The sequence below is a fragment of the Biomphalaria glabrata genome, chromosome 10, assembly GCF_947242115.1.
Source record: "Biomphalaria glabrata chromosome 10, xgBioGlab47.1, whole genome shotgun sequence".
Taxonomy (NCBI): domain Eukaryota; kingdom Metazoa; phylum Mollusca; class Gastropoda; family Planorbidae; genus Biomphalaria; species Biomphalaria glabrata.
In genome coordinates this window covers 9456463-9484012 of record NC_074720.1, presented here as the reverse complement: position 1 = coordinate 9484012, position 27550 = coordinate 9456463, and the positions used below count along the sequence as shown (strand labels likewise).

The 27550-nt window shown below is 36.0% G+C and overlaps 1 protein-coding gene across 1 annotated transcript; it reads left to right on the top strand.

Moving 5' to 3' along the window:
- The first annotated feature begins 44 nt into the window (after positions 1–44).
- On the top strand, positions 45–22158 carry LOC106070079 (uncharacterized). Its single transcript, XM_056044458.1, has 15 exons — positions 45–261; positions 1292–1519; positions 3051–3280; positions 4810–4972; positions 9581–9763; positions 11107–11136; positions 11504–11580; positions 11958–12087; positions 12756–12995; positions 13915–14076; positions 14660–14771; positions 16269–16422; positions 16583–16682; positions 21061–21143; positions 21958–22158. Exons 1-15 carry the CDS (start codon positions 201–203, stop codon positions 22012–22014), a joined length of 2010 nt encoding a protein of 669 aa, XP_055900433.1. The 5' UTR covers positions 45–200; the 3' UTR covers positions 22015–22158.
- Positions 22159–27550: the final 5392 nt, after the last annotated feature.

Below are 27550 nucleotides of genomic sequence, written 5' to 3'. Positions count from 1 at the left end.
TTCCCAGTTATTTCATACAATGCAAACAGAAATGAACTCTTTTCAGAGCGTGATCTATTCACTTTAGGGAGAAGTCTGGCTTCAATAGGTTCTGAGATCAAGTCTTTTGAAACAGTTGGCACTACTGGCTGCCTGAGAGAGGTCAGAGTTACATTCAGTTAGTTCTGGGGTTGAAACTTGAGATACCTGACAGTGTTAGCATGAAACTGTTGTTGTCTCTGAGTGTTGTCATACTGTTTGTCGCGGCTACTCAGCCATTGGGTAAGTCATTATCACATACTGACTCGTAGAACATTGTGTGACTATTACTAACTAACAAAAAATAGAGAAAAGAAGATAATATTGACATACTTGGAGTCAGACAGTTGTCAGATGGACACAGATGAGACTGTCAGATATAAATCAGACAGTGGTCAGACGGACACAGATGAGAATGTCAGATATACAATCAGACAGTGGTCAGACGGACACAGATGAGAATGTCAGATATACAATCAGACAGTGGTCAGACGGACACAGATGAAACTGTCAGATATACAATCAGACAGTGGTCAGACGGACACAGATGAGACTGTCATATATACAATCAGACAGTGGTCAGACGGACACAGATGAGACTGTCAGATATACAATCAGACATTGTTCAGACGGACACAGATGAGACTGTCAGATATACAATCAGACAGTGGTCAGACGGACACAGATGAGACTGTCAGATATACAATCAGACATTGTTCAGACGGACACAGATGAGACTGTCAGATATACAATCAGACAGTGGTCAGACGGACACAGATGAGACTGTCAGATATACAATCAGACAGTGGTCAGACGGACACAGATGAGACTGTCAGATATACAATCAGACATTGTTCAGACGGACACAGATGAGACTGTCAGATATACAATCAGACAGTGGTCAGACGGACACAGATGAGACTGTCAGAAATACCGTCAGACAACGGTCAGACGGACACAGATAAGACTATAAGATATACAGTCAGACAGCGGTCACAAGGACACAGATTAGACTTTTAGTTATACAGTCACACAAAGGTCAGAGACAGATGAGACTATCAGATATACAGTCAGACAACGGACAGACAAAAGGACGAACAAACAAACAGAGCGACGGAAGACAATGAGCCGACAGATTGACAGAGGAATAGTCAGTTAGATTTAGGGAAGACAATTTGGAAAAAAACAGAATAACAAACCGATCAATAAAACCACCTTCAGAAAAATGTTAGGATTGGAATGTGGTCATTTTATTACATGTTCTTGTCCCAAGACTGTGGATGTGTCCCAGAAAACAGCGTGAAATGTGACAATGTGACAGGAGTGTGTCAATGCAGAGATGGATGGACAGGTCAGGACTGCAGCCAAGACGTGGACGAGTGTCTCCAGACCTCAAACCCTTGTGGAAATGCTAGCAATGCCACGTGTAACAACACGCCAGGGGCGTACACGTGTGAGTGCGAGAATGGAACCTGGTGGGGCGCCACTGGAGAATGTTTAGGTGAGTAGACCCTTCACATTTTTGTTATTTAGCCAAGAAAATAAAAGTAGAGTGTCAAAATGGGTTTACCTGTTCAGCCGACATATATATATATCAAATATATAAAACTGTGAAAACAGTTTTGCCCGATTTGTCAAACAGTTTCACTTTTTAATCGAGATATAATTAGGTACTTTTATTCTATATTTAGGGCCCTCCTGTAGTGGTAGTGACATTAAACTTCGATAGATCCAAGGAACCTTTCTGCCAAGTTTTATCAAGATTGGTCAAACGGTTTTGATTTCTATGCAGGACATAATACATACATACATACATACATACATACATACATACATACATACATACATACATACATACATACATACATACATACATACACGCCTTACTTTCAGCTTTATATATATATATATGCCATTTTTCGGAGGTAGCATCTGTCACTTGTTTTAATGAAGTGTTTACAGGTAAAGTGAGAAAACAAAAATGATTTCTGGTGTATAATTTTCCTTTGTATACGCGGCCTCTGGAATCATGAAATATCTGTTTACGTCATATTTTCTGTGATGTAAAAGATTGAGGGTCGACCTTCGGAACCAAAGATTGTAGGCACGAAACGAATCAGTATTGCACTTTTTAAATAGCACTTCATTTTAAAGGCTGGTTTTTGCCGTCAGTGATAATGGTTCAATGCATCCTATTACCCTTAAAATGCTTCAAACGGCATGCAAATAGCCTTTGACAACCAGTACAATACTTGGCCTTCAAATGTGGCTCGGATATTGAGTCCGGCGGAACTGTTCTCACTAACGGGAAAGGCGAGTTACTGGTAACTTCAATAAACCAGAAAGAGTCGGCCCGGAGATCTCGTAGTCATTAGCGGCTACCCATCTTTTTAATAAGGAAAACTCTGAATCCAATCTTCTGTCTCGTTGCGGCTACAGAGTAACATGGGAAAAGCTTCGCGGAGTCAACCCTTAGGTACCATCAGAAATTGGTGACCCTTGGGCAGCTTGCAGCACACAGTGCTACAACTCGGCAGAACCTGCATCGCAACTGCATAGGGCACTAGCCGCTCCTTCGGCTGCTTATAAAACTGCTGTCTAGGCGACCTCGTTCCGTCTGCAGCTAATGCCCAGGCTTTGATCTTGTTACCTATAAGATGATTCATGTTGTCCTTTCGAGGTCTGAAGGGAGCCAATTCAGCACAAATGTATATACATATATATGCAGTGCCGAATTTGATGATGGGCAGGCCCGGGGGCCTCAACAAAAGAGGGAAAAGCTCGAAAAGTTCCACTCGTTAACGTGATACTTTGTTTTTAATCATTTTTTTTACTGCTAATTATAATTTTTCATTGGTTGGTCATAAATTTTTAAAATACTTGGCGAAAAAAATAGGGGCCTCAGCTGATTCGTTGCTCTAGGGTCCCCAGACATCCAAAATCCGTACGTGTTTATATTTGTGAGTGTGAGTGTGTTCGCACTTGTGTACAATTGTGTATTGTGATTGAAAATATAAACTGTCTTTTCCCAGAGTCACTTCCGTTCCAGTGTGAGAAGTCAGCTGACATTGTTTTCGTCATGGACTCTTCCGGAAGTATTGGTACGAACAACTTTCAGAGACAGCTGACTTTTGCTGCCAACGTTGCAGCTTTTATGCGCCTGTCGTCCAAAGAAATCCGATTCGGTCTTGTTGAGTTTGATCTTGACGCCGTCAAAGTCTTTGACCTTAACGCATACGACAGCGATGCAGATTTGCGCCAGGTACGTCCAGAAAGGTTTCTGTCATTCAGTCAACTCTCTCCTACCCCATCCCTTCTAAAACAAAATCTTAATCCAATTTGGCAAGAAGCTTCTGTGATAAAAAGTTCAAATTATATCCAATATGTAAAAAGATGTTTGTTAAATTCAAAAATAACTTTTATTTGTTGTCGTTTAACCATAGAACGGTCATAGTTATTTTCATATCAGTAATGAAAAAAATCAGTTTCTATCACACATTCATAAATTATACTAATATATATATATATATATATATATATATATATATATATATATATAGCTTTTATATAGCGCTACTTTCATGCTTATAGCATGCTCAGAGCGCTTTGGTCCAATCTCATTTGTGGACCAGTGGGGGGAGTTGGTTTTCCGTGCTGCCTTTAGGCGCTCAGTAAACACAACTCTGCCCGAGTCGGGTGTCGAACCTCGAGCCCCCTTCTAGGTAGCCAAGCCGAGCCAAGTTCAAGCGTACTTAGCCACTCGACCACTTGATTTTTTTCCACAATTCTATTTGGCAGTTGAGAAAGTAATGTAGCCCATTTCAGACCATGCTATCTATGATGGTATAAATGTATATCTGTTTCTATGGCCGAGGGTTAACGAGGGCGTCAGGTGTCCAGCACAACGACCAACAGCCTTTTTTTTTCCCAATTTAAGACAGGTACCCTTTAGTGATGGGTGGACTCAGGGGCGTACTAAAGTCCCAATATTTAATCCCTCAGTTGGGACTTCTTAAAGGACTAACGCGTTCGGGAATGGCCAAATGTAAATAAATAAATTAATGTTCAGGAAAAGTATGCGGGTTGTCTTCTAAGTCTAGATCTAAAAGTTTGTCATGGAATATTGAAAGGTGTACTTGTTCTAAACATTCGCTTCAACAGGATTCATTCTTATCTATATAATATAATGTGGATTAAAACAAAATGGTTATAAATCTAACATTCATTAATTTTTAAGTGAAAAATAAGTTATCAATAAGTTGTATAAATAGAGTATTGTCTTTTTTTTTTAAAAAAAAAGGATTTTAATGTTTTTCTTTTTATCATTACATTTCCTATTTTAATATTAGTTCTAATTAATAAAAGTGAAGATGGTCTATGATTGCTCGTGTTTTAAATGTCTTTTTAAACATGACTCACTTATTTAGGATTAAAGTTATTTTAGTATCGTCGATGTATTAGAATGTAAGTGAACATAACTATGTTGTCTTAGACTAAGCCATTAAGAAAGTTTTTTATTTCAATAATTACATTTTATATCTTATACAATTACTAATAAGGAGACATTTCTTTAATGCTCAAAAAATGTGTTGTTAAGTTATTGCGCGAAATTTAAGTTCAATAGGATAATAAAAAGTTTGAAAAATAAATAGTTCAAGTTTCGAACCTAGACGAAATTGTGAACCAAAAGTATGAATTAAAAAAAAATTCTGTTAGTTATGTCACCGTTACAGTAAATTGTTATATAATTAAAATATGTATCTCATTAGGAATGTGTGTGTCCATCTCTAGGCCATAATGAACGTGACATACTTGGGTCAAGGCACGAGGACAGACAAGGCACTTCAATTGCTAACCAGTGAGCAGATGTTCTCAGAAGCCGCTGGTGGTCGGGACGACGCCCCTGACATCATCATCACTATTACGGACGGACGATCAAACGAACCAAAACTAAGTAAATTGTTTTATTGTGAATGTATGGGGACAACAGATTTGTATGCATGAGATGTAGCAAACTATGTAGGTCGCGGCTGGGTTTGCATGGTTGTGTGAAATCACTTCTCGCATTCCTTAATCTTCATGGGACGTTATTAATAGATGTATCCATACAGCTGACACAGAAATTTGAACTTTAAGTATTTTGATACTTTTAATGATCTCTTTTCATTACTGTCCTAGCAGGGCCGGTCTTGGATAATTACGCGAAGATAACTGGGTGTCACCAAATAAAAATGAAAAAAAAAAACAGCGAAAAAAATACGCAATTTATTACAAATCTATCCATGTCTATATCTCAAGCGACTAATAACTGAAATTTATATTTGGCTATTTCTGTAGTAGAGACAGAGTTAGACTAGTAAACATAGATTCATAGTAGAGACAGAGTAAGACTAGTAAACATAGATTCATAGTAGAGACAGAGTTAGACCAGTAAACATAGAGTCATAGTAGAGACAGAGTTAGACCAGTAAACATAGAGTCATAGTAGAGACAGAGTTAGACCAGTAAACATAGAGTCATAGTAGAGACAGAGTTAGACTAGTAAACATAGAGTCATAGTAGAGACAGAGTTAGACTAGTAAACATAGAGTCACAGTAGAGACAGAGTTAGACTAGTAAACATAGAGTCATAGTAGAGACAGAGTTAGACTAGTAAACATAGAGTCATAGTAGAGACAGAGTTAGACTAGTGAACATAGAGTCATAGTAGAGACAGAGTTAGACTAGTAAACATAGATTCATAGTAGAGACAGAGTTAGACTAGTAAACATAGAGTCATTGTAGAGACAGTAAAAATATATTCTTAATGTTCTACTATGCTAGAGATCTGTTCCAAGTTTCGCAACTTTTTCTCCAAAAAATTGTTTATAAGTCCTGCACGGGCGGATGCATTATCTGTAATCTAGATCTAGTGAATTCGAATGCCTTGTTTCAGGGATTTTGGACGCGCTTTGCTCCTGGCTTAGGAGTTTTGATTGCTCCCGGGTTTATTTGTCAGGGGAGTATATCGATATAGTTAAATTTTCAAATTGACGTGTTGATGTTGCGTTCTTCTTCATATGTGTTATTTCCTTTAAGCCTCTGCCTAGTTTTCCTATGACTAAGGCCGGCTCTGATCTTAAAGTTGAAGGACAGAACAGCCTGGATTTGACAGAGTTCTCCTGTTCAATAAGGAACCGAAGAGCTACAAGCCAATTACTGTGTATCAACCGATAGGGAGGGGTGGGAGTATGGGGTGAGTAACAACTGGCTACAAATGCTGGATAGTTAGAATCGGTGCGATGTTGATAATTTTTTTTTAAAAGTTAAGGATCTTTTTCAGACCTTGCGATCTAATGAGCTGTTTGCTGTAAATGTCATGTCTCTGCGGCCCACGGTAAACAAGGGTGTCATGTGGCCAGCACAACGACCAACCGCCGTTACTTTTTCTTCAACTAATGTCAAGTACTCATTAAAGCTGGGTGGACTCAGAGGCGCCCTATAGATACCAAATTTTAAAAATCCCAATCGTTATCTACATTCTAACCCAGGACTCATCGGTTTGGAAGCTAAGCGCACTACCACTCGGCCACCTGAATTCCGTTATATGGATGGGTGATTAAATAGTTTAGTCCTACTCGTTAGGTGTAACCTTGCTACTTGTGCTCCGCTTCACTGACCATGAGTGCTCTAGGGGGGACATATTTGTATTATATAGGTTGTTATTTTTGTTAGTTTTATCCATAGTTTTTAGTGTGACACTTACTCAATTTTCTTTTAAGTTTCATACCTTTTTTTTTTTTTATAACAATCGGCAAATTTATGTTTAGATTAATGGCGCCCCTTTGCCGACAGCTCTTTGTGACGTAATTGGGTTTTAGCTCCATACTACTAGTCTAACAAAACTGTTGTAGTCGTATTCATTTTTTTAACGCAGAACCTGGATAAAACTCAAATATTTGTTTTTCTAATATAAAAATAAGCTTAAATTGTTGACAGTATATACATCTTTCAATTAGACACAATACAAGTAATAAGATGTTAAACAATTGAATACAACTCACTTTTAAAAAATACTAAAATAAACATACTTATTGATCTCCGTATCTGGAAAACCAAAAATTCTCGACCTGTATGGCGACATTTATGCACTAAGAAAGACAGCAGGGTTTCTGTGTCTTATTAAGGCGCGGTGGCTGAGCGGTAAAGCGCTTGACTTCTAAACCGGGGTCCGGGGTTCGAATCCTGGTGAAGACTAAGGTTTTTAATTTCGGGATCTTCAGGCTCCTCTGTCAATAGTAGTCAAACTGAATTTCCATATGATTGGATCTATAAAATTATCTTATCTTATCTTTGTCCGACTTCCTCTTTAACTTTGTTGTGAAGGACGATTTTGCGAGGCCTGAGGACCTTGTGATATGGCCATAGAGCTTTAGTCTGTGTTTGTTGACATTAGTTAGCAGGTCATCATGGGAACCAATCGCTGCTCTGTTCCTGCTTCTAATTATAGTTGAGTAAGATGATAACAGACAAGCACCCAGAAACTCATAACCTATTGTCAGATAGCATACACTACATGTGTTAGAATGTTTCCATACAGAGTATCTACATTTTCAACAAATACTCTCATTTCCAATACTAATATTTTCAGCTAGGAGTGCCTATACTTATTCAGATTAGTTTCAAAAATTTACAAACACGAAAAACACACATGACAAACAAAACAAGTTTTATGGTGGCACAACGAGAAATGTTAAACTTTGTTCAGAAATTGTTCATGTTCATTTGGTTGTCCTTTGTTTCCAGCTGCAGGCACGTGAATGTCCACGTCCATTACACAGGTGCTTGCATTCCATCCGAACCAGACGCTTGAATTTAAGATTTCTCTTAGACAATAACTTTGATTATTATAGAAACCAAAATATTCATGTAAAAGGTTGTTGTTTTTTTTTTTAAAAAAGGGGGGGGGAGGTTACTAGCTGACATATCAGAGTGAATTTTTATGTCTTATAAATGAATTTTTAATCAATGAGAGTCGATGATCCTTGTACAAATATGAATTCTACTATTATTTTTTCTGAGCGAATGGGAAATTTTCCATTGAATATGAAAGTGTACTGTTCTTATCAATAAAGTAGTAATGTTTTGTGCTTACTTAAATAAACATTTTGTGTTGTAAAAGAGGTTAACATGTTTGTATCTGTGTATTTATTGCACTCAACCGAAGTACGATCAGTCTTTAAAAGTAACAATGATAAAGGATTTCTTAGAAAGAAAGTACATAATCCCCCACATCATGCTTTCATATTATAGATTATAAGCATCCATTGTGTTGTTATAAATTGTTATCAGATGGCTGATACAAGTATTTGAAAGTCGAAAATATAATTACTAAATCTAGTAGTAAGTACATTACAGGAGTATAACATCTAGAATGTTTTTTTTAAATGCTTACGATTAAACTAGGTTAATTTCGGAAATAATTTTAAAATGATCTTAAATTAATGTTTGATGTTGTTTTATGATCACAGTAATAATGCCAACCAGGCTGTAAGGTCTATATTCTGTTCTATGAAATTGTGCTTAGTTTAAGATAACTAGTTAACTTGGGGGTTGTATACGTCAACTGTGGATAAATGTACAATCTTTCAGTTTCATTTACTTCAACAAAATGCCGCCATGTTCATTTGATAGCAAGAATTATTATTTGTATGTTGTACGACCTGAATTCGAGCTTGAGGCCTCAAGCCTCCTCACTAACCGTTGTGCCAGGGAAGTGCTTATGGAAATAAGTCTCATAGTTATCTATTGTTAGTTTCACACTTTTAAGCGACGGCCTAAGTTTCTACACAAAGACTAAAGGGACTATTTTAACTTATACCACCACATCTGTCAAGTAAAATTTCTTTCCCTTGTTCGATACCCAACAAAATAATTAATTAGCAATAGTTAATTAACTTATTTGTTATTTTTTCAGATTGATTCTTGCTTTGTCAGTTATATGATCTAATTGTGCACAATTTCAACTTGATCCGACGTTGCGTGTTGAAGAAATAAAGTGTACAAACTTTTTTACCCGACAGAGGTAAAAGATAAAAGCTTTGTACAAATGGGGAAAATGATACAATTTTTTTTGAAGTAATTGACACGAATAAATGCACCTGCGTACGGTTACACCCATGTTGAAGCAACATGCAAATTCAGAACCTTTTCGTTCATAGCCCCCTCTAAGCTTGGTATAACTTGTCTTGACGTTAACAGAAAATTTATGGATGACGCAAAACAGCTTGTTTGTTTGTTTGTAAAATGTTTTACATGTTTCGGATGTTCCTTCAGAGTTGAAGATAGTTTACTTCCTAGTCCAAACCTCCCGCAGGACGACGGGGGATGGGAGCGGGCAGGGTTTGAACCCTCGACCGTCGATAAATCCGAACGACAGTCCAGCGCGCAAACCTCACGACCAGGCAGCCATCCTTATTTTTCGCAATGTCAATGTTCTGTACCGTATCTTTAAATTTATTATGGAGAATACATAAAGATAATGTTTCAGTTGTTTTATTTTGTACTCTTATCTTATTGTCAGCCAAAGAAGCGGCCTTGAAGCTGAAAGCGTCAGATGTCACCATGTTCGCTGTTGGCATTGCAGACTCTGTAGACCTCAGCGAGCTGGAGACGCTGTCTACTAGACCCGAGCTCGTGCTGCTGGCAGATAACTTCACCACTCTGGATGAGATATTGTCTCCCTTGCTCAATAAAACATGCACAGGTGAGGGCCCTAGCTACTTTCACTTATTGTGTGCCCCTAGGTCATTTAATATCTTCTGTGCAAGATCACGATCTAGTCTTTATGTCCTGCTACAAATGGATGTATTTTCCGTGAAAGTATGAATAAAACAAATACTTTTTCTTGAAAAATAAAACTGACTTCCCACCAAAGCCAAGAAAAAGTAAAATATCACAAGTACTTGTTAATAAGGAGGCGCGGTGGTTAAGCGGTAAAGCACTTGTCTTCCGAACCAAGGTCCCAGGTTCGAATCCTGATGAAGACTGGGATTCTTAACTTCGTGATACTTGGGCGCCTCTGAGTCCACCCAGCTTTAGTGGGTACCTGTCATTGGTTGGGGAAAAGTAAATGCTGTTGGTCGTTGTGCTGGCCACATGACACCCTTGTTAACCGTGGGCCACAGAAACAGATGACCTGTACATCATCTGCCCTATACATCGCAAGGTCTGAAAGGGAAACTTTACTTTTTTTACTTGTTATTTCTTAGCGCCCTACCATACCCCTTCCCAAGACTAAGTGAAGGTTGTACTCGTCCCTGTAGCCAGCGTTATTTTCGGAAGTCAGAGCTGCAGAAATGCATTAATTGGGTGTCTACAGAGCACATTTCATCAATATAAAAGATCTCCTCTCTCACCTGTCCCTTGACTTTCGCCGTAGGGGTGCTGTGACAGTTCGCCATTAGCAAATCCACTTCTCCCCTGTCAGCAGCTGCTCTAAGCAGGATATCAAGAGAGAGGCCGGTCACTTCTTTATGTTAACCAGTCAGCTTTTCTTTGGACGACCCTTTCTTAATAGGAGCGCAGCTAATTAAAAAGACAATGGGAAATCAGAAGACCAGACGGGCCCGAGAGAGAAGCGTGAGAGACTTTCGAGACACATGGGGCGTAGGCCTATGTATTTCGGAAAGAATTCCACTTAAAATCATCTTCAATAGAACAAGATGAACTTGACCATTTTGAAGTGAAACAAATAAAATATTTAACATAAAATTTGCTTATTATCATGGGTCGTTGGCTGTGCTGGTATGTCTGGGTGCGCTTTAAAGGGACATCGTAACGACTCTTATATGGCCAACTAAGCGAAGGAAATCGCTCGCAAGGTGGTCAAAGAAAGCGCTTCAGAGAAACCCTCAAAAAGTAAATAATTACGACTAATTCATTTCGTAAAAATGGTTAATTTGTTTGATTTATTCGTGTGTTGCCATCAACACAATGTCACAGACAGACAAAAGACGGACAGTCAGACGGAGTGAGTTATTATACACTTTGTAAATAAATTCAATTGAAACTCCTATAGAAGACATTTTACTCGTATATATTTTTCAGTCATTCAAGAATTACAAGTCAACTATCAGTGTGAGTATACACTTTTTTTCTCTTGTCAAATACTCAAATTTCTTATAAAAAATAGTTTTTTAAAGCAAGATGAGTACAATGAACTCATAGACAATTGGCCACGTGACCACCTCACTTACTCCGCTCTGTGGATATCATCAAAAGGATCTAAAAGCGATTAACATAGATGTAAACCCCTGTGAAGCTCTGAACCACACCAGAAATTAATATCTACGAGTTTTTTTTTAAATTGTTTTAAAATGGTTTGTGGAAGTAGTATACTAGACTAGGCTGTGCCTTTAATGAATAGTTTATATATAGTTATTGTATTTAAATTGAATGGTACCTTTATGTATGTATGATTGTACCGGTATGTAACTATTTTTAGATGTACCAAATGTTTGCAAGGGAGGCGATTTCACCAACGGTGTAGCTGTTTTACCCTACCCAGGGGACTGTACAAAGGTAAGAACGAATGTAGTCAACCTACAACATAAAAAGTTTCGCAACACATAACAAAACTATCAGTAGGGTCGATTCTATATCATTTCATCAGCTAAATGCAGAATGTGGTTGTGATGTGACTCTCTAAATGTTTCTCAATAAACATCTTGGTTCCAATAATAAATGTAATAGAAATAATAGTATATTTTTATAATTATAATTTTTTAGTTTCGTTTTTTTTTTAATATTTTTTTTTTACCACTTCCTATCTTCAGTTTCAGTTAAGTACTTTTATGTATAATTTATTGCACATGTCGAATTGTGCATTTTAAGTGAATTGTACGCACCGTTTAAATGAAAACCAAAGAATGTAATAGAATTCTTACTCAACTCAATAGCTCATCCAGTGCTACTACAGTGAGCTTTCTAAGAAGACACTAGTGGTCATTAGGCGATGTCCTCTCGGAGAGTTCTGGAACCAGAATACTTCAGAATGTGCACCAAGCTGGAAAGTTCAGTGTCCTTTTGGTAAGATACAGAAATGTGCTTCAGTATTTGGTTCTGTGTGTATCAGAGTCTGTGTATTTGAAATATTCAGTATAATAGCCTTCAAAACAACGTACACAAGTTATATTTAATATCTACTTAGATGGATCTATGTATGAGTCGGATAGGAGGAAGCTGAAAGCATAATCATTACCATGTTAAGGGAGACAATCAAATAAATAATGATACATTGAATATAAATGTTACTGTCCCCTTTATAAGGAATGGTTTCCTACTTTAATGTTTGGTATATGTATTTCCATTCTTAACATTTTGTACATTTGTTTGCATTATGTTTGAGAGTTTTTGTGTCTTAGAGAATGTGTATCAGAGACTGAGTCCGATAAATAAGTGCCAATAATTTCCACAATGTTTGTAATTTTATGACAATCTTTTGCGGTGTAATATATTTTGTTTACTGGTTGTTATATTGAACACTGTGTGCCGTCTGTTTACAAAGTTCAGTTTACGGCATTCGGTAATTCCTTGTTTATTCTTTTTTTTTCTTCGCGTTTGTTCGTGAAAAACAAATAAAATAAAAGGGGGGCGGGTGGATGATATTATTCCTTTTTAGACATTGGAACAGCACTAAATGCCATTTAATAAAACATTAATTGAATATCAGTTTTTAACGTTTTAATTTGAAACAGATCAATGTCAAGGCGGGTGTGAGCAAGGATCTCCATGGGACAACTCACTCACTGAAGTGGACGGTGTGATGACGTACCCTATGGAAGCCAACAAGCGAGGCTACTTTGCATGCGACAAGGGAAGGTCACTTCCCAAATGCTGTCCGAAAAACGTGGGTTATGTCCCAGGAGTTGGATGCTCCTTGAGCCTCAATGCCGACCTGGAGTGCGGTCCTGAGAGCTCTTGCGGTGACGGAGTCGGTAAGTTAAACAAGAGCCGTGCTTAATGTGATAGAGATAGGACTTCATTGTTAGGTCAATATCTTATAATCATTCTTTGCATTGCATTCACAAAATAAAAGTCTATTACATACAATTATGTTTATACAGTTAAACGAGGTTTAAGAAACAAAAATGATCATATAGATTATGGTAATAAAAAAGGGCAGAAAAATTGTTACAAATTGTATGTCACAAAAAATGTATCCCACAGAAAAGCCTACGCTCCATGGACTCTAGTTGGGCCTCGTTTTTCTTTCAAAAGATCAATGTATGGACCAAAGGTTTGGAACTCATTCCCCACTCTGCTCAGCCAAACCACCATTTCCATACATTCAAGATGAACATTAAGGCATTTATGTTCAAAAGATAATTAGATTTCATATAATGTTAATTCTCCTGTCATGTCTGTTCTGATGGCGCCTTGAGACTACACTACGTTTGTTGACAACGCTTTATAAATTACATGCAACACACACACACAGCGGGAGGCTTGGACTATGATGATTACCTTCAACTCTGGAAGAACATACGAAACAATTTAGAAACAAATAACACAAGACACTAATAAGATCCTTAAATGTTATTAAGATAATCACAAATATATTGATTTATAAATATATACTAGCATAAAATCCCTGTAACAATAAATTATGGCCGTGTCGCAATTACAAATTTGCAGACGATCTATATCACTTCCGAACCATTCTCATAATTCTTCTAATTTGATAAATGACCTTATACCCTGATGACCATTAATTTCAACTAATAACTTTATTAATACTAATTATATGTTACAATAACTTTTTTTTTATTTTATATGAAGTGTGGTGTATTATTCTTAAAGGGGAGGCAAAATTCTAAAAGCTCCTCATCTTTAACACAACTCTTTGTACTTCAGGCGTGTGTAAGAAAGTACCCGCCTGGGACAATAGGAACTCATTTCTGGAGCTGACCCAAACTCTAGGCTACTATCCAGTGTCCTGCATCTACGCTGACTTTAACATAGTGGACTGTAGGTGTAATGTCAAGACATTAAATGACCAGTACCATGACAAGTCAAGTAAGAGCTTATGAAATGTCAATGTCAGTAGATTTCTGCGCGATTTCTTGACTATGTTTAGTAACGATATAGATGCGAAATTTCCAGAATTCATATTAAATAAACACTGTAGGAATTGGCAATTTTTATTGAAAACTTTCAAATTAAAAACGTCTACGAACTTTCCTTTGCCCTAAAAAATAGTTGCAAGGTTATACATAGTCAAGTCATTTATTGATGCGTAAAAATCAGTCAGTAGATGTCAAATGTGTACATCTTTCCAATCTGATCATATTCCCAACCTGTTCACTATATTTGTCCATATTTTCAATCTGATCATATAACCAATCTGAACATATTACAAATCTGTACATTAACTTTGCACATATTCCCAATCTGATCATATTCCCAATCTGAACATATTCCCAATGTGTACAGATTACCAATCTAAACATTTTTCCAATCTGAACATATTCACAATTTGTGCATTATGTTGTACATGTTCTCAATCTTCTCAACCTGAAAATATTCCCAATGTGTACATATTTTCAATCTGAAAATGCTTCCCAATGTGGGCCTTTTCCAAATGTGTATATTTTCCTAGGCTGCACACCATACTTCCAGACCAATATAAGTGAAGATTGTGCTGAAGAGGTTTACCAAGTGCCTGCATTGGGGCGAACCTTTGAGAAGTCTGCGGTGACTATCAAATTTTCGTAAGTGATTTGCTGATCTTACGTAAGAAGAATGGAAAGTGAGAAAAACTGTGAGGAATAGAAATAGTGAATTATTTAAAACTTTAATTCCGTTTTTTTTTTTATATATAAATATTTTGTAAATTATTTTTATTTATTTTTTCTTAACAATATGAATGGAAGACAATGCTTCATTTCAATAAATCTGATGTAGGATTTTTCTTTAATACTATTGAGTTTGTTTTAATATATTTTGACATTCCATAAATTTACAAATAGAAAAACAAAACCTAGTGAAATACTCTGAAAGACACAAAGATAGAGGTAGATTTCGTATTCCGTATGATAAACCAAAGTTGTGCAATTGTTTCTTCTACCCTAATGCCATTAGAGAATTGAATGGGTTGCCTGATTCAGCCAGGAAAATTAACGACTTCGCAGAGTTTAAGTTTAAGTGATTGATTAGACTAGATTGACACATGAAATGCGTTGGACTTAATTATTTTCTTCCTTTTTTTTTTTTTGAGTAACATCTGTAATATATAAGATTAGATAAGATCTGCTCCAGATGAGTGGTCAAAAGATTGGCTTAGAAAACGAAGTGTCTTGTGTTCGAGTCTCGATAAAGACTTAGAATTTGAATTTCACGAAATTTAGTATCTCCCTTTCTCCACCCTACTATTATGGGTGCTTGGCATTAGTTGGTCATTGTGCTGGCCACATGGCTTCCTCGTTTACCGTCGGCCATAGAAATATATTCCTATTCCTTAGTCCGTTGAACCGTTGGGGAACCACACAAGATCTGTCAACCGTTTTTCTACATTTCTCTCTGTCCTTTGCCTTGGATAGAATTTCATTCAGTGACAGGCCTGCTCATTATTTGATGGTGTCTTCCCATCGCTTCTTCTGTCTTCTTTTTACTGGTACTGTTCCTTGAAGGAAGGTGTTTGCGAGCCCTGAGCTTTTCATTATCTGCCCTATATATCGCAAGTTCTGAGAATATCTTGAGATAAAACCTGTACATGCTAATTCTGCCCCACATTTACAAAAGCTCTGTAAGTGTTTCTGGTTAGTGTGTGACTTACTTGACTTAATCCTGTGCACTCCAAGGGGAGCATAGGGCCGTAACCACTCCTCTCCACCGAACTCGGTTCTGAGCAGCTTTCTTCATCTGCTCTCAGCTTCACTGATGACTGACCGCTTCCAGGTTTGCTTGGGTCTGCCCACTTTCTTCTTTCCTTCCAATCAAGTGCCTCCTTTGCAACATTGTTAGCAGGGTGTGTTCTATCCAGTTCCACTTTCGTTTTTTTTTTTTTGATGTCTTGAGTTAATGGCTTTTGTTCTCTCCCACGAATTGACAGTAGCTATTTTTTTTTCTGGCCATCTAATTCCTAATATCCGGCGTGGTTAGTGTGTGTATAAAGTTTATCTACTTTGATATAGCGACCTGCAGCCTGAACATAAAACTTATTTCTAATTGTCCATTGTTGTCTGAAAACCAAATCTTTTGTTGTTTAGACTGAGTCTTTCATCACCACACTTTCAAGTCGTGTCCACTCCAGAGTCTCAATGTCAAGGATGCGTTGGACTGAAGGTCTGGGGAGACATGGACACAATTAACGTCGCCTTGGGCAACAAGCAGAACAAGTCTCAGGCAGCTGTCTTGTGGAGGGTGAGTCATCCCTAATTTGACCTTGACATCAAAAGACATTCATCAGAATGTTGTACCACAAAACGTTGGCAATTCAGAAACAAAAATACGAAACGAAACATCAAAACTTCTCCCTCTCTTTGCAATTTGATTTAACATAGTTTGTATTTATTTAATTTAGAATGCTACTGGTGACCTTGACATTACAGTGGTGATACACGAAGGCATGATAACCTTTGGAGTGACCCAAGGCAGATACGAGGTGGTCACCTCGGTGGAAGGTAAATAATTTGTTTCACCTTCAGTCAGATAAACTAGTTGGATAGTGGTTACTATTGTATCACTACATACATACTTCTAAAAAACATCAATCCGTATACACATTGTTGCGGGGGGGGGGGGGGGGAGTGTGGTGAGTGAGAGTTGAAACGCTTGGCTTCCAAACCTGGAGTCGTGGCTTCGAATCTTGGTAAACACTGGGATTTTAAAATTCTGGATTGATTTTTAAGGATCCCCCTGTGTCCACCCAACTCTAATGACTCTAGTTGGAAAAAGTACAGGTGAATGGTTGTTGTGCTGGCCACGTGACACCCTGCTATTTGACTGTTGGCCATAGAAACAGATGACCCTAACATTATCTGCCTGTTACGTCTTCATATTGGAAGAGACTCTTTAGACATGAAAACGACAAATCACAGTTTATAAATACTTTACTCTTTATTAATACTGAAAACACTTTCTTGTTCATATTCCTCCATTTTGGTTCTCCCTTTCTTTCAACACGCAATCGCACCATTTCACATTCACACTAAGATGCGCACGTAACACCCCCCCTGTTTAACAAGTTCGATGCACATCGAACGTCCAAAATACAAATCACTGAATATATTATCAGACTATTCCAAGTTAAAAAAATCGGTAACATATAAAACCATAATGTAATAACTAAACAAAATCAAACACAATGTCATGTTAATACCAATACAATCCCAACATGAAATAACAATTATATTCATCACAATAATAACTGTTATTATGAGCAATTGAAACCACTTCTGTTAACATTTATCTATAAGTAATCATATTTCTATCAATACAACTCCCCACTCATAATTGTATGCCTGTACAAAACACCATCATTCCAGTCGTAATCAAATAGTTAACAAACAAAGTCTATCTTGCTCCATGCATATTGTAACAACAATATTCAATTCATTACACATATATTTATTCATTGTAGAATAGAACAATAAATAATGTCCATCATTCCTACCTTTTCTAATCATATCTATATAATTCTAACATTATTGACATGCCATCCTTTCCGCTTCCCTCCTTTGCAATGATGTCCCATTGTGATTCTACTACCTAATGATCTAACTGTACTGTTTTCTAGGCTGCTAATATCCCTCTCTTTTCTCGTATACACCTCTTCACTATTGTACCTTGAATCCTTAATTCTAATTAACTGTTGACACTGTGATCTAATATGCCCCCTTTTCCCACAATTAAAGCATAAGATGTATGGATTTGTACGTCTGTATGTGGGCTTATATCGCTTTCCCTGTACCACTGATTGCCTTACTTTACTTTGATTTGGACCCATTCCTATTGCATTGCTTTCTACCTTATCTGTTAATTCTTTTTTCTCGTGTTCTCTGCTACCCATGTCATCTGATGTATGAGATCTTATGTCTTCTTCCACATCCCCATTTCTACCTCGCGTAGACTTTATCCCATAATATTTCTTCCAATTCTCAATCTCCCTTACTGAACATATTTTCACCCCATGAATATTCCCAATAATTAAATCTATCTCACCCTGATCTACAACACAAGCTTCCACTGTCCCCTTAACATACGGTGTGTCTATACTAACTTTAGCAATCGGTAATTGTACAATATTCCCATTAAACATAACACACTTCCTAGATTCGCCTGTATATTCATGGTCTTCCACTAAATTCTTATTCACTCCAATAATAGTGCTCCCAGTATCCCTGATGGTCTTGGCTGCCTTGTTCCCTACGAATGTCTGAAAAATCTCCAATGTTCCAGAATCAGATGACAATGATAAGCCTTGCTCTATTCTACCTTTCTCCCAGTCCTTTCTTTCCTGTCTGTTTCCTTGATATCTTCCGTTGCGGCTATCATTTTGTCTTTCATATATATACCACTTCTATACTGTCTATCCTGTGTCTCCCTTGTTCTGTGAGAGTTATTCTGTGTCTCACATGTTCTGTTAAAGGCAACTATTTCTTCTATATCACTGCCTCTAGATAATTTCTTCTCGGGATGTGCCACTTTATAAGCCCTTATCAGTCTTACTATGTCTTCTATGGATTTCGGTTTCCTCTCCAACAGAAATATTTTTAATTCCTCCTGACACTCGTACATCACTTTGTCCAGCATGAGAAATGTCTTAAGACTGTCAAAGGTTTTTTCTACCTCAGCGGTTTCTATCCAGTTATCGAAATGGCTGCTCATTTTGTCCAAGAAGGTCTGCGGGTCATCCTCTGGTTCTATTTCTATCTCACAATTAACAAACTGTTGGCGATAGAAAGCTTCTGTTTTCCCGAAAGTTCTAAGTAGTTGTTCTTTCACAATACTGTAGTTACCCTGGTTCATACATATTTTTGAAGGCACCTCCGCTGTAAATGATCTCGACAATAAGAATGTCCATTTGTCTTCAGGGTACTCCAGTTCTCTCATTTCTATCTCGAACTTCTTCAAAAAAATGTCTATGTCCATTTTGTCTTCGTTGAATATCAAACCTTTATATTTTGCCAGTTTATTCCCTGTATAGTCACTCTTTCTTTTATCATTCTCTTTTCCTTGGTCTGTTTTTAACTTTTTCTCTGCTGTCTCTTTTTCAAATGCTAATCTTTCTCTTTCAATGGCGACCAATTCATTTTTCTTTTCCCTTTCAATTGCTACTATCTCCTTATCCTTTTCTCTTTCTCTTTTGTCCTCCTTATCTAATCTCTCCTTTTCTTTTTCTCTTTCTCTTTTGTCCTCCTTATCTAATCTCTCCTTTTCTTTGTCTCTTTCCATTTCTAATCTCTCCTTTTCTTTGTCTCTTTCCATCGCTAATCTCTCCTTTTCTTTGTCTCTTTCCATCGCTAATCTCTCCTTTTCTTTTTCCCTTTCTCTTTTGTCCTCCTTATCTAATCTCTCCTTTTCTTTGTCTCTTTCCATCGCTAATCTCTCCCTCTCCATTAACCTTTCTTGTACGTATTTTCTTAGTTCTGCCCCTTCAAGCTCCAACAACCTTCCCTCTTCCTTCAACGCTGCTACCTCAGCCTTGTCCGCCATAGTTGATTACTAATAATATCGAATCGAATGTTCTCCTGTCTCTAGATCTAGACTATACTATCTCTACTGTCTGCTGACAGGAGATCCCCTGTGAATAGAGGGATACGTGGGTTACCTTTGCGTTGGGCGCCACTTGTTACGTCTTCATATTGGATGAGACTCTTTAGACATGAAAACGACAAATCACAGTTTATAAATACTTTACTCTTTATTAATACTGAAAACACTTTCTTGTTCATATTCCTCCATTTTGGTTCTCCCTTTCTTTCAACACGCATTCTCACCATTTCACATTCACACTAAGATGCGCACGTAACACTGCCCTATAGATGTGAAGGTCTAAAAGGGAAGCTATACTTTACATATTGTTGTAATACTTTTCTGTTTCATGTAGATGAGATAGTTCAATTTTACCAAGTAGTAGGTTTGAACTGATTCCGGAAAAAATGCGGCTAACATTTTTCGTTGGTCGAATTTCACTTTGAATTTGCGGCTAAATTCTTTTCATTGTTTGTACAAAATAAATTGCCTTTCATTGTGTTCGCTTTACAATCCCCTCGATATTAAACTTTCTGGAATAGTTAAAATATTTCATTATTATTATTATTTTATTCTCTGATCAAGTTCTTAAGCCTCTTTCGGAGGTGTTGAGTTCAAAAGTCTCAGACGATCTCTGGCATGGTGGGAGGTTTGACAACATCAAATATTATTTTCATGTAGTATTCTCCAGGATGGTTGAGTGGTAATGCGCTTCGCTTCCTGATCGAGGGGTCCAGGGAGAGAATCACGATGAAGACTAGAATTTTAAATTTTGGGATTTGTAGGGATCTTTCAGTCGTTGTGCTGGCCGCACGACATTCTCGTTAACCATAGATCATAGAAACAGTTGATCTTTATATAGATCTGACTTTTTGTTTTTTGAATCACAATGAAGATTAGGTTTTTTGAATTTTGGGCTTTTAAGAGTGCCCCTGAGTCCTTGTGCGGGCCACATTGCACTGTCGTTAAACATCATCCATAGAATCTGATGAACTTGACATCGATCTGATTGATTGAAAGGTTTGAGGGGGTTACTTTACTTTTTTTTTTTCTGAACATAGCATTCTCTTTATTCTGTCGATTCACAATTTCCGTGTTCTTCCTCTAGCTTAGTCACTTTAGCATCTTACTCACGCCATACTTCTTAGTCTAAACTACTCACACCATACTTCTTAGTCTAAACTACTCACACCATACTTCTTAGTCTAAACTACTCACACCATACTTCTTAGTCTAAACTACTCACACCATACTTCTTAGTCTAAACTACTCACACCATGCATAATTGTAAAACTTTTTCCACAGCCCTTGTGACCAGTGACACTCTCAAGTGTTCTTATCGCGTGAAGACCAAGTCTGACTTCAAGAATACCTGCATTCTGTCTCAGGTAAACTTTGGTATCATCTGGGTAGACTAAGAATTTGATAGAAAAAAATACGAAATAAAACAGACCTAACATAGAGCCATGGAATTTAAAACAAATTAACAGTCACATGAGTAACACCATTAGTAATATCCCTAAACTTGAGAGTCTTCAGGAGAAAAGACTTAAAAGTAAAGTAGCAATAATACATAAAACACAGAAACATAACTAACAAATACAAAAACACAACCTTATAAATTACCCAGAAAAACACAAGAATAAAGTGCATTCCGTAAGGTAGAAGAAATTCGTACAACTATACGTAGTGCAATTAAAGCATGGTTGTCTGATTTAGCCAGGAAAGCTAATGACTTAGAGTTTAAATCTATAATTAACATGCATGATCAGATCTAGACATTGATACGCGTAGGACGTAATTACTTCTGTTTTTAAGATACGTCTGTAACATATAAGATACGTCTGTAACATATAAGATACGTCTTTGTAACATATAAGATACGTCTGTAACATATAAGATACGTCTGTAACATATAAGATAAGTCTGTAACATATAAGGTACGATAGAACACAGCAAGGATATGACAGACATGTGGAACTTAATACTATACAAAACTTTGATTGATTGTCTTTTTAAAAAGATTTATGGATTTACAGCTAATTGATTCTTTGATTGAATACGTAATTCACTTATCAATTCATTCTTTCATTAATTTAAAACTCTTTTTTTTTTATTTAATTTTCTTACTTTCATTAATTCTTCCAATTTATTGTTTATTCATTAATTAATTCATTAATTATGTTTTTATTGTTTCATTAGCTTCAGATACTGAACTGCAATTATAGTTTTGACAACATTTACAACGTTTCAAGTTAGACGACTCCAGTATTACTGACTTCAATTTATATAATGGCTCTTACATTTATGAATTAGTGTTTTTAGCATCTTTTCTTAATTTCTCTCTCTCTCTCTCTGCATCTTTATTCTGTTACAAAATAAAAACTATTTATTCTATAAAAATGTATTGTTTTCCATTTCATACACATTTATTTCAATAAACTGTTTTAGTAATTATAATCTATATTAGTATTAGTAAACATGGCACATTATAAACCTCAGGGGTGGACTTACTGACAAAATAGTCCTGGGCATTTCTATACAATCCGGCCCATAAGTTGTGTATCATATAATGGGCATCCAATTATACCTGTCCTCAAAGTCGTTGTGTTAAGTTTAATAATGAATGCACAAATATGCACATGCATATAGTGAACTCTTTGTCTTTACAGTATAGGCCATATGTTGCGTTTTAATCGATAAGTGTGTAGCCGCTAAAAGGAGGATACCAAATTGTACGGATGTAGTCTGTTACATGATTTCGAAAAATGTATAAGATTAAATTAGAATTACACTGAATAGTCTGTCAAAGATATTTTTTCAAACACGACGCTCAGAAGGTCACCTTTACAAGAGGGTATTATAAAAATTTTAACAATTTACGCGTCATAGTCGCCTTCGTGAGGCTCTTTCATGGCCCTACCGGCTAATTTGGGTTCATACCCACTGGGCATTTCCCGAATACCCCTAAAGTCAGTCGGACCATGAGTAATAATCACAGTGTCTTCATTTTCGACGATTAAGTGGTGCAGTGTATTCAATTGGTTATGTAGCAATCACTCTAGTTCTGGTTAAAGTCATATATAATGGCATACAAAATAAATGTGAGTAACTTGTGGTTGGTATGTAATAGATAACATCATAATTATAGTTTTTAATACTTAGCCTTGTTCGGGTACAACATGTGAATATTCGTTATGCTAATCAATAACAGGGGCGGAATGGGTGTCAAAATCGGCCCCATATTTCTATACAATGTGGCCCATAAAATGTATGCCATATGGTGGTCATCCAATCATATATCCTCAAAAGCATTGTGTAAAGTTTAATAATGTATAGAAAGTATTTTGCTATATAAATAATTTATTAGATGATTTTGAAACTATATGATAAGCACTATTACTAACTGAATAAAGTATAACACTTGGAATGATGAATCCTATTCAATTAAAATAAAAAATTCTACAATATACATTCACATATACATTTAAATGCAAGGCATTCAAAGCTGGCTCGGTCATATTGTTTAACACGACTCGCTGTCAAAATCATGTACAAGGTAACAAAGACAGTTTGTGTGAAACACAATCTCAAAATCGGCCCCCGAAGTGGTCCACCTAGAGTCTTCACCAGGTTCGAACACGGGACTTCCAGTTCCAAGTGCTTTACTTCTCAGCCACAGCATCTCCATTTATTCATTTAGCGTGCACTAATATTTTTTAAAATAATAATTATTAACCTTATCCATACATTCAAAATTAATAACATGTTACATTGTAATAAAGAGAAACTAAAAAAGATTTATTCTTCTAACAAACTTAGATAAATTGGCAACACGAGAAAATATTCTTGACCTACTTTAAGCTACAATGGACCTCATTCGCCAATCGTAAATAAACATATTTAGCCACGTCATAATATTGATAAAACAATGAAAAATACGTATAATGTGACAGGCAGTGACAGCCTTTATGGATTATATAATTTGTATAGAAGATATATAGAATCACGTGGCTAAATGTTGTTTGTTTACGATTGGTGAATGAGGTCCATTGTGTACAACTGACAACAAGACTTTCCCATCGCAAATAAAAAATAATATCTCTATTGTCATTTGTCATACAAACTAGACATAGATCTAGCTAGATCTAGACCTAGTTTTAGATCTAAATCTAAATTCAAGATCTAATTCTAGGTCTAGAACTAGATCTAAGCCAAGATCTAGAAATAGAACTAAGTCTCTACGTATAGATCTAGAGTTAGATCTAAGTCTATATCTAGATTTAAGTCTAAGAACTAGATATAGAATCTTGATATAGAATCTACTATCTAGATTAGAACTTCTATTATAATTATGTAGATCTGAGCTATATTTTGTTTTATTTAGACTGTCCCTGTCAAGTGTAGGCCCCTATAATGAGGATATGTTAAAACTGCGCGCTATAAAAGTAGTTCGTTATTTTTTAAACTTATAACTTAAACGAAGTTTGTATCAAAATTAAAAAGAAAAAAAAACATTTGAATCAGTATTCTATTCAATGAGTTTGTTAATAAATGGAAAATATATTTTATAGTGATCCTTTGACACTTTTACCATTGTGACCTTAGATGTAAATGTTTTGTACCAATGCGCGAATCTATAAATGAAGCCTGATTTATTAGTCCATGACATTTTTTTAAAAAGTTACTTCGCCTGAAGTTTTTCATTGAAAAGTTGTTTCTAATTTTTTTGAAAAATCTGCTTGCATATATAATTTTAAAAATTGGTTCACTTTCGGAAAAGAAAAGTAGCCGTTGGATCAGAACTTGAAATGATCTAAAATATCATGATGTCCAACTTTCATTTTCTCTTCTAGCTTCCGAGATCTAAACGGGACGGACGGATGGACAGACAGGCCACACAAAACTAATTGCGTCTTTTCCCCTTTCGGGGGCCGCTAATAAAGGTACAAAAGTAATAAAATTACACTGAAAAAAGGGTTTGACGTCAAACAATAAATATTTTAATGACTTGATTTCTGATAAGGATAATTATTGAATAGGATAAGTGAAGAAATTTATTCATGCTAACCTTTAAGGGACAGATGATGATCCAAATAAGGTCAAAGAAATTCGAGGTTATTTATTCTTACTTCAAAGTACATTTTCTTTTTGAAAGATAAATCTACAGTTTTTTAATTCAGTATTTTGTAAGCATTGCTTTAAAATAGTAAGCTTTATATAAATGAAAACATTTTATATGTTTTAAAATATAAATAGTAAAAAATAAGAAGACTACATGTTAATACTAACAATATATTTGACCTTAAGAATTCGAAATTTAGTTATACTAATAAATTCAAAATAGATGACATTCTTTTTTAACAGTTACCTACCTTTGAAGAAATGACATTTCGTTTTTTTATTTTCGTAGCACATCGACAAAGAGAACTCTATAGGTGTTTTGATAAGAATTTTTTAAAATTTTATTTGATAATAAATCTTTTCTTTACAGTGAATATTCGAAATGGCATATTATTTCAAACACGTTTTTAACTAATTATTACAAAAATTTTACAAGAAAAACTATTATTCTTAATTTATTGTAATAAAATTTACATTTCCAGTCACAGTCAATTTATAATGTAAACCAGCGTTACTTTAAATATTTTCAAAATACAGTATTTATAGTAATTCCACTAATGTAACAATGTATAGCTTATTAAGAAAAAAAAATATTTAAAGGAATGCCCATATAGCAAGTCGTCACTATCATGAACGAGTGTCTAAAGGGGAGTAATCAAGACTCGCCTTCTTTAGAAAATAATATACGTAGATTATTTACCTTTAATTTACCTGTTCTTATAAGATTGTAAATCAAACTCATTACTGATAATCGGCGTCTTTGTAAAATGCATAAATCGTAACATATCGTTTATTCGGAACGTCAAATATACGGACTGCGTTTTTTGTTGTTGTTTTTTTTGGTGTTTGTATCTAGGTGGTCTTGCTGATGTGCAACGAAAGATCAGCGATTTTGTATTGAAGTAACTATTCCACTTATATAGATTACGCTTTGTTCTCCTGTACATTTTGCTTTAATTCTATGTTGGGTCGGGTGCGATATGAATGTTCTTTATTTTGTTCTTAAAAGGGACCGTTACTAATATTCCGCATTCGGTTATCAGGACGATCAATTATCCGGAAAGATCCCTGCATCCAGTTAATCGACATTGTACTGTATATAAAGGTTAGCTTAGAGTTTATTGCTTTTGGAATGTCCCTTTAAGTTTTTTTTTTTTTTTTTGTTAAACATCCAATAGATGTTTAAATATTGGAATTCTTTTTCTTTACATTAATTTTTCAAGAATATATCTATAGGACTCTATTTGTTTTTCCTAATAATATGCAGTGCTATTATATTTGTCGACGGAAGTATCTCTCCAGAAAAGGGCTACACAGACACGTGAAAAAGTGTTCGAGATGAACCATAGACGTTCTACGACTGAAGGAGGCCAACAAACAATAGTTGCATGAGTCAGCCGGGAAACCCAATGGCAGAATTTAACTCATTGATCAACAGGCATAACTAGATTGACCTAGGAACACTCATAGGACGTAATAATCTTCCTTTTTCAAGTAACGTCTGTATTTGATAAAATAAAAACTTAAAAATTGTCAGGTTCAAACTTTTTTTTTTTTGCCATGTTTGGGAATAGGGTGCTGATGAGTGATGCCTTTAATTTGATGTGTTCCAAATTTGAACTGCCCCCCCCCCCACATTGAGCGTATCGAACACGTACCAGTGGTCATATAGCACACTCGTTCAAGATGTACACATTCTCTGCTTGTTTTGATCCCTTATTACCCCAGTTAACTCTTTCTCTCCGTAATTATTTTTCCACGTTTTGAAGGAATTCTTCATTATGCTCATTACTATTTCACTCCCCTGTTATGATTGGACTTCAATAGCTTTGTTGTTTGTTATCATATAATGTTGTATGTGGTAAAGAATTAAAGGGAAATGAATGCTCTTTTTATATAAAAAATTAAATTAATATAATTTAATGGGGTCAATTTAACTATGGTATCGTCGATTAGGAGAGAAAGAGTTAAAATGTTTTCGTCTTAGTTGTTTACATTTAAAGAAAACTTTTATCTTGGGGATTGAAATCGAGATGAATATTTGTTCAAATAGGTCCGAAAAATCACCACTTTTAAACCATTAAAGGCAGCGTGGTATGTGCATAGAGCTGTCAGCATGATGGTCACGGGTTCGATTATTTTCCTTTATTCCAGATCTACTTCAGAGCAAAGAATGCGTTGTAATTACCTTTTTATCATTAAATCATTTATTAAAAACAATCAAGAGAAGTTGATTAGAACTCTTGAGAAATCAAAAGCTGCTTTTTGAGGGTGACTTGTGTATCTTTCATACTTATCGGAAATTCTAAAAATAACTTAATTGGGACCAATCTTGGAAAACATTACGGTTCGCAAAAAAAAAAAATGTCAACAATATAGGCCATGGATGGATTTTAAAAAAAAGATACTAGAAAGTTTCAGCAGCACTACAAGACTATGTCTTGTAACATCAGATATCACACATTTCATCAAACCATCTGTTACACGTACCTGCGTCATCTTCCCTGCACAAATTGTAAGTATGCAGTAGAGAAGTGGGATTGATGGACAGATGGATGAAATGAAGGATGAGGGGTTGGAGGAGCAGTGAGAAGAAAGATGTTTCATACTTTTTACATTTTTTATTCTTGTAGAAAGACAGAGAGGGAGGCGCGTTGGCTGAGCGGTATAG